The sequence below is a fragment of the Pteropus vampyrus genome, unplaced genomic scaffold, assembly GCF_000151845.1.
Source record: "Pteropus vampyrus isolate Shadow unplaced genomic scaffold, Pvam_2.0 Scaffold117, whole genome shotgun sequence".
Taxonomy (NCBI): domain Eukaryota; kingdom Metazoa; phylum Chordata; class Mammalia; order Chiroptera; family Pteropodidae; genus Pteropus; species Pteropus vampyrus.
The window spans coordinates 1,574,096-1,582,086 of record NW_011888898.1 but is presented as its reverse complement, the minus strand read 5'-3'; the positions used below and the strand labels follow the sequence as shown (position 1 = coordinate 1,582,086).

General features: G+C 41.8%; 1 protein-coding gene across 5 annotated transcripts in view; it reads right to left on the bottom strand.

Annotated features, from left to right (window-relative positions):
- Window positions 1-7,991, bottom strand: part of ZFP64 (ZFP64 zinc finger protein) — a 77,775-nt gene that overhangs the window by 57,522 nt on the left and 12,262 nt on the right. For all 5 annotated transcript variants that reach the window (XM_011365955.2, XM_011365957.2, XM_011365956.2 and 2 more), the window contains exons 3-5: window positions 4,451-4,612; window positions 3,360-3,422; window positions 350-601 (exon numbers count right to left, since the gene is read on the bottom strand). In XM_011365955.2, coding sequence (XP_011364257.1) covers window positions 350-601; window positions 3,360-3,422; window positions 4,451-4,612 — 477 coding nt within the window. The remainder of the gene's footprint in view (window positions 1-349; window positions 602-3,359; window positions 3,423-4,450; window positions 4,613-7,991) is intronic.

Genomic DNA, 7,991 nt, shown 5'->3' with positions numbered 1-7,991 from the left:
CACGCTGAACTATTCAGAATATACTTAAAAATGAGTGAAATGCCTAACCAACTATCATGCAGAAATTTATTAAAAATGCATTGTTTATAGTTCTATTTCATTTAGCACATCTCTTCAATTAAATACTAATTAATAAGTTATAAAGTTACATAAAGATACACATATAGTTATAAACTTGACGTTTCCCCCTATTTTACTGAGAGAGGCATTTCTGGGCAGATGCTGCATACAACGAGATGACCAAATATCCCCGATTCACTTACTTAACGCTGTGGCTAAGTACTTTAAGGTGCTTATGATAGAAGCAATAGGAAGTTAGGAGCACAGAGCGAGAACACGAGGGACTTACCTGTGTGGGATCGGAGGTGGACGGTGAGCTGGCTGGAGTTGCGGCTGGCGTAGGGGCAGATCTGGCATTTAAAGGGCCGCTCGTCGGAGTGTATCCGCAGGTGCTTGTTGAGGCTGCTGCTGTCCGCAGCAGCGTAGTCACACGTCTTACACTTGTAGGGCTTCACGCCTGTGTGGCACCGCATGTGGGTCTTGAGCTTGTCCTTCCGGCTGAAGCACTTGCCACAGACTTCACACTTGTGGGGTTTGTCTCCTTCGAACACACAGGCACACAGATGGCATCAGGAAACGACAGGCAAAAAGAAAAAGGCTTATTTCCCAACTGCCTTACGGAAAGAGTAATACACAGTCCCCAAAGAGCGTTTAGAAAACCCCCAACAACTGGATGGATGATTGGCCGAGAGCTAACATCGTGAGGCGGAGGGTTTCTACTATTTTCTTTATTATCACGCTTTTATTGGTGTTTTCTAATTTTTCCTACACTGAATATGAATTCCTTATTAATTAAAAATAAAAGGCAACCGAAATAATTTTTTAATGTACAAACTAAGCAAAATAAGAAACTGTTGTCTCTTGTATCTATTTTTACTCTTTTCTCCTTTTCGTAACAAACATACCCTAAAATTCAGAACCCCAAAGTTTCAGGAACTAATGGCTGACCAGCTAAAGATGACATTTCTCAGCCTCACCTGCAGCAAGGTGTGATTCTGTGACGAAGTCCTCGTCAGCGAAACAGCAGAGAAGGTAAATGAGTCCCTTTTGTAAAAGGAAACTGCCTGCTTTATAACTGTTTCTCTTTCCCCTCCTTGTTGCCAGCGGTAACCAAGACAACACGGGGGTAAACTGGCAGGTGTGGGCAGGTGAGGGCAGCCCACTTGCAGCTGGTGGATAGTGTAATGTAACCTATTCTAAGGGCATAGAAGGAACTCGAATCCCTGCATGATCTCGTAGGACAGAGCCACCTCCCTGCCCTAGATCACCTGCTTACCTCCGGTCCGTTATGTGAGGGACAGAAAGCCCCTCCTTGTCTGAGCTGGTGTCTGGGTTTTTCTGCTATAGCAGCTTAATATGTACTCATTATACACATGTCAACTTGTCACCCATGAATAACTACTCATTTCTTAATGTATGTTTTTCCAATCGTTTTTGTACCAGCATGTACGTGTACCTTTTTTGATTCAAAAAACCTCTTGGCTGAAGTCAATTTAAACACTTCCTTTCTGAAAGGCACTGTGCCCTTGAATGATTTTATTTGATTCTCTCAACTACTGTGATTAGAACCGAGGACTGTTGCTTTCTTAGCCAAATGCAACACTGCCTTCCCCATTGACGATTTTTTTTTGCACTTGAAATAATTTCGATCCTCTTCCCACATCATTAGCACCCATAATATGATTTTTAAGGCTAAAGCATGTCACTGTATAAATGTACCATAAATTATTGAACTGATTTCCTACTTGCCCATCAAAATGAAGTAGATATGAACTTCCTGATGTGGAAATGTGTCTAACAGTAAATGAAAACCATCCCTTTGCAGTGAGAGTGTATACAATATTAACTTAATAAGAGGTGGAAAAAGTCAAATGTGTGTGTTTTTAGGCTCTGTATAAACATGCTAACATCTAAGAATGAGTCACGCTAGATTCTTAAGACTGGCTACTTTCGGGCATGAACTAAGAAGGACGTGGGATGTGAGTCAGGATTTTCACCTTTTACTATATATGTATTTTGGCCAAATTCCAGTCAAGTGTTCTATCGTCAGCCAAAGCTGATCACTATCATCATAGAATAAACATCTGGCATTTAAGAATACATCTAAAAATCTATTAAATATTATAATTTTATTATTCAAAATGTTAGCAGTCAAGTTTTAAAATCCAGGAACAATAATCTCTCATTATTTGCAGAAATAGGAGGTCATTGCCTTCACTTACATTTTATAATGCTTCTCCACTCCTCACTAATAATTACAGCACTTTACTCCTGCGATGATGAATATGCTGTGCTTGACTGGGGGAATCTCGACATATGAAACTCACACAGGGAGATATGTTGTGTGTTACATCAGGAATGCCCACCAATATTCGAAACATGACAACATTCTGACCATGAGAATAAATCCAAGTGACATGACACTCTGAGGCTTGATTAGATAGGATAGCGATACAAGTATAATCAGCGGCCTTGGCCGAGGAATATCAGAATACTCCTGGATATTTCATCTACCAAAGGCTGAGGCTGAAATGTAGAGTTTGGGCAATTAGTGACACACAAACCAAATTTCAGTGTGTCCCTACTGTGTATATACATGTACGCTCTCTAAATTTATACCTGTCTGTATCACGGAAATATGAGCATCTAATACTTTGTTAAAAATAGTCTAAAAACAATTCCTTCTCCATGTAGAAAATCTGAGAGACATAAAAAAATACATTAAAGAAAATCAAAATCACTAGAAATAATCACTTTTTTTATGCTTCAATCTTTTTCTCTCCTTTTTAAAGTATTTATTTATTAAATTCTCCCTTCGAATTGCAAAAATAACACGCTCACTGTATCCAATGATACAATGTAAAGATATGTAAAAGAAAAGTTACTATTGTACCCCCTTATGGCTCTCTTTATCAATCATCTCTCACACACACACACACACACACACACACACACACACACACGCACACACACACAGGATCAAGGACAAGAACAGACATATTTAAATTGTAATTAATTCTGGCAGATTAATTTTCATAGTGGCTGTAGCAATTCATATTTCCACTAGCTGAGTTTGCTCATATCTGTTCTACCACTGAATTTTATTGCTTTAAACATTTCTGCCAAAATCATGTGTAGAAACGGCATCTTATTTTTATTTAATTTGTATCTCTAGTCCAGCGAGGTTCTATGACAACATGACAACATTCTGACCATGAGAATGTGTCTGACTTGCCTGGACCCCCAGCTCCTAGTGCTGCATGTGTTCAGGGTACATATGCCAAAGAAATGCTATTTACCTGTGTGAATTTTTAAATGACGCTCCATGTCCTTCATGCCATAGGCAGTCTTGAATTGGCAACCTTAAAAAGGCAAGGAAAGATTAATTACAAGGGGAAACATAGGAGAAACCTAGCAGAAACTTCCTTAACAAGTCAGGAAAGTCAACTCCACAGCAAGAGGACAAACAGACGTGACGTGCCCCCAGCACGATGCACCAAGGTCACAAGCCCGTGTCTGTGCTTCCCGCCCGAACCGCATGACCGAAATCTAACGGCGAGGAGACATCAGATAAACCTCGACTGCAGACCAGTTTACAGTTACTGGCCTGCACTCTGAGAAAACGTAAACGTCATGAAAGACAAAAGTCAAAGGAAACTAAAAGACACGTGAAAATTAAATGCAAAGTGTGGTCACGCATTAAAACCTGGACCAGGGAGAAAATGCTTTTCTTTTGAGATAGAGGATGTTAGTGAGCCAATTGGTAAAATCTTAATAAGGCCAGTAATCTGGTAATAGTGTGCATAAATGTTGATGTCTTGATTTTGATGATTAGACTGTGGTTATGTAAAAGAATTTCCTTGTTTCTAGGAACTGCATATTATAGTATTTAGGGATAAAGGGACATCATGTCTGCAACTTACTCTAAAATGGTTTTGGGGAAAATAAATGTATATAGAGAAAGAATGACGAAGCAAATATAGTATGTTAACATTTGGGAAATCTAGATGAAGGGTATACAGAAATTTTTTGTACCATTTTTGCATCTTTTCTATCATTCTGAAATTATTTCTAAGTAAAATTTATTATTATTTTTTTAAGTAAAGAAAGAAAAATCTTCCTGGATGTCTTCCTAAGCTCCGGCACAGAAATAAAAAAAACTCGAGAGTAATCTGAAATTCTCACGAGTCCCATTTCAAAGCGATAGCTATGAAAGTCTTAGAAACTGTGCCAGGGACAGCGAGATAGGTCGTATGTGATGGTACAAATACCGAGGGTCTGTCTTCTAAGCCAGGCAGTTTGGGGGCACATCTGTGTCTAGCTGCCAAGAATTCACAAGCTTGTTAAATGTCACATCCATTACACAAGTAGGACACAATGCTGCCTTTACCTGGATAGCAACAGTTAAGCCTTTTCTGAGCAGGCGGGACCGTGGGCTTCTTGGCACGTGACTTGGCTGGGAGAGAGATGACAGTGGCTGTCTGGTTTTCGTTGCTTTCCGTAGGCAGATAAGTTTGATAGCCATGTTCGAAAACAAATTCTGGAGCTGAAACTAAAAGATATGATGATTATTAATTTTCATGATATGAATACCCAACAGCTATTCCTTTGGCCTACCTTCTTTAATAGGGAATAAACACCTAAGATTGCTTTCCCAGTCTCCCTGGCTGCTTAGCCATGATTGTGTGACCTTGTTCTAGCCGATGAGACGCTAGAGAACACCGACTGAGGGCTTCTGTAGAAGACTTTCTCCCTGATTCAAGGAAAAAACAAGTGTAGGAAGAAAAAGAGGCAGTTGAGGAAAGCTCATGCTTGCTGTCCCAGTTGCCTCACTTCCTGTCTTTGGACATGCTGGAGTGAGGATGTGATGCCTGGATCTGTGGCAGCCATTCTGTAACTATAAGGGGAGAGAAAAATCAGATGTTGAACCGGAACTCTGAAACCATCCAAATCTGGGCTTATTAAATAAACAGGAAGTTTCCCTATTATTTATATCAGCCAAATGCATTGATACTTTTATATGCTTTACCACAAAATCCTAACAAACAACTGGAAAGCAACTGATCGAAGGAATTCTGGGCAAAACTACAAGTACTCTCTAAAAGCATAAGTACTCTTTAAAACAAAGTACACCTAAAAAAAAAATATCCTTGTGCTCTCACTGAAGGTCTGAGGAAAAAAGAAGACAAAAGAGACCAAACATTTTTATCTTTATAATAGACAAAATAGGTAGCCTCAAATTTCCTTCTTTTTGTTTATAAAAGTTTTGCGACTACTTTGTTAACTAAGTTTATGGTTTGGGTTTTGGAAATATTTTCTTCCTTACTTATATGTAGTTTGTCACATGGAGATTTGGCTTCTAATGAAAAGTAAATATGACCAATAGGGGCTTGTTCATTGGGTGAACTTGTCAGGCCAAGAGGCCGTTAATGATGACTTTGAAAGCCACATTCTGTTTCCCGAATTTGTCACTATAGCACCACCTTTGACATTTTTGCCAGTATATATTACAGAATGTACTTATTTAAATCAATACAGACCTAATATCACTACCTACTATGGCCATGCCTAAAGTAATAATATCCATGCCACAGGTTTGAGGTGTTATATTTCTCGTAAAACAAACATCTTCCTTTGAATCTAAGATGTTATAGGTTGTAAGATGAACCGTTATTTTATGTCTGATAGATAAAAAGAAGCTGCCAAGTAAACACATCGTGATGCAATGTTTTCATATTCCTTAGATATTCTGTATATTGATATTCCTTAGAAATTTTATATTTACTGAATGAGTTCTTTGAGACTTCTTTGGACATTTGGACGTCCGCCTTTGGGACACCGTTGGCATTGAATGACAGCATCATTCTGACACATGTCAAAGACCATTAGGGCTCTATCAGCATTTGGTATTTGCATAAACTCATGGTTTCAAAAGTTCTCTACGGAAGCACGCCAAGGGATACTACTGGCTTTTGTTTAAAGTGGCTGAAATATTCTCACAAGCTGATGTTTTGCCTTCATGCCAAGTCTCTCTGATGGATGAATCGACCACGTCTGCCTCTTATTGACATGTTTTCATCCACTCTGTGGGATTTGGTGACCGCTCCTGTTCCACTGCTCTGGCTGGTACTTGAAGCGTGGTCCCCACCCAGCAGCTTTGAACCTACCTAAGCACTTGCTACAGAGGCATATTCTTGCCCCACCCCCTGGCCTCCTGACTCAGAAACTCTGGGGTGGACCCAGCAGTCTATGTTCTAACAGTCTGCCCAGGTGATTCTGAGTTTGAGGACCAGTGGCGTAGACGATCCTTCTCCACACATCTCAGCAGTAACACCCAGCCCGGCTTTGCCTGACGGAGGGAATCATCTTTCTTCCTGTTGCTGCTTTGCACAAACAGCAGTTGTTCTTCCCACAAGAAACATTTGCTTCATCACTATCAAGTTGACCCTTGCCACTGTTTCCAGGTACTTCTGGGTACACGGTTACTTTACATCTTCAGCCTGAATCATCATGCAATATCTTGGAAGACGTTCTAAACAGTGATTAAAATCGATATACGTAGTTCCAAAAACTGCACGCGACTCTGCCAAAGTGACCAAAATGTGATCAACTACGACCCAGTTTGCTCACAGGCACACTGAGACAATTTTTTGTGTGTGTGACTGCCTGTTGGTTGACAGCAATCTCACCGATTCTAAGGTTGATCTCCATTCCAGATATCTTAACATGTATCTGTGAACTGATATGAAGCCGGGGTCATCACAGAGACCGCAGGCCAGCTGTGTAACTTCTTCGAGCTTCAGTTTCCTTGCCCGTAAGGAGAGATCACCACCGCGCCCACTTCATAAGGCTGTTGCAAAGTTTAATGAGAGAATCAGAAGTGTGGGATGAGACCATGCTTGAGTCTTAATAAACTTGAGCCACTACCGTTGAACTGAACTGGGCACTGCCACCAAACAAGAGTGGTCAAGACCCAGAGTGACCAATCGTTCCTGTTTGCCTGGGACAGAGGATTACTCAGGACATCGGCCTTTCAGGGCAAACCTGAGATGGCTAGTCACGCTTCTATGACTTTGAAGTTGGAAAACTTTCTGCTTTACAACTTTTTGAACCAAGAGAAGGCTGCAAGGGATGGGCTGGGGGAGGGTTTGTGGGCGTGGTCAGGACCTTCCCACAGCACAGCTCCTGGAGTCCCCTCAGCCCTCCAGGGAGGTAAATGCTGGGCCCGGCATCGGCATCGTCCCGAGCCTGAGCCTTCCCGCCCTCCTGGGAGGCTGGCTGGGCTTCGTGTCCTAACTGCCTATCTGCCCCTCCACCACAAGCCTCGGCATCCTTTTCGTGGCAAGTCACAGCAGAGGGGACACGGGAGAATGGCGGACGCTAACCTGTTCCCAGCTACGTGGCTGCAAACGCCTTCTCCCACGCTGTAGGCTGCCTGTCATCCTGTCCATTCTTTCCTTTGATGTGCAGAATTTTCATGCAGTCTCATTTGTCCGTTTTTGCCTTTGTTGCCTGTGCTTTTGGTGTCTTGGGGAGGCAGCAGGAAGCAAAGGGGGTCAGGCCCTCAACCTCAGGGATCATTTTGGGGATGGGCTAATGATACACAAAATACGAATAGTCCCAAAGTCCATGCATCCTAGACTGGAAAGGGTTTGTCGAGAGGTTGGGCTCTTGAGTCTTATCTCCTTGAGCCTCAGCTTCCTCGCCTGGAGAATGGGGGCCATTACCTCCCAGAGCTGGTGTGAGGAATAGCGATTGAGCATGTAACGCTGTCATTGCTGCTGGCATTACTCACTGATTTATTCAGCAATTATTTATTAAGCACCTAGTGTGTACCAGGTACTGTTCTGGGCACTAGTCACATAGCAGTGAGCCAAACAGGCGAAATCTTCGCCTTCATGGAGCTGACGCTCTAGTTGGGAGTGTGCGGG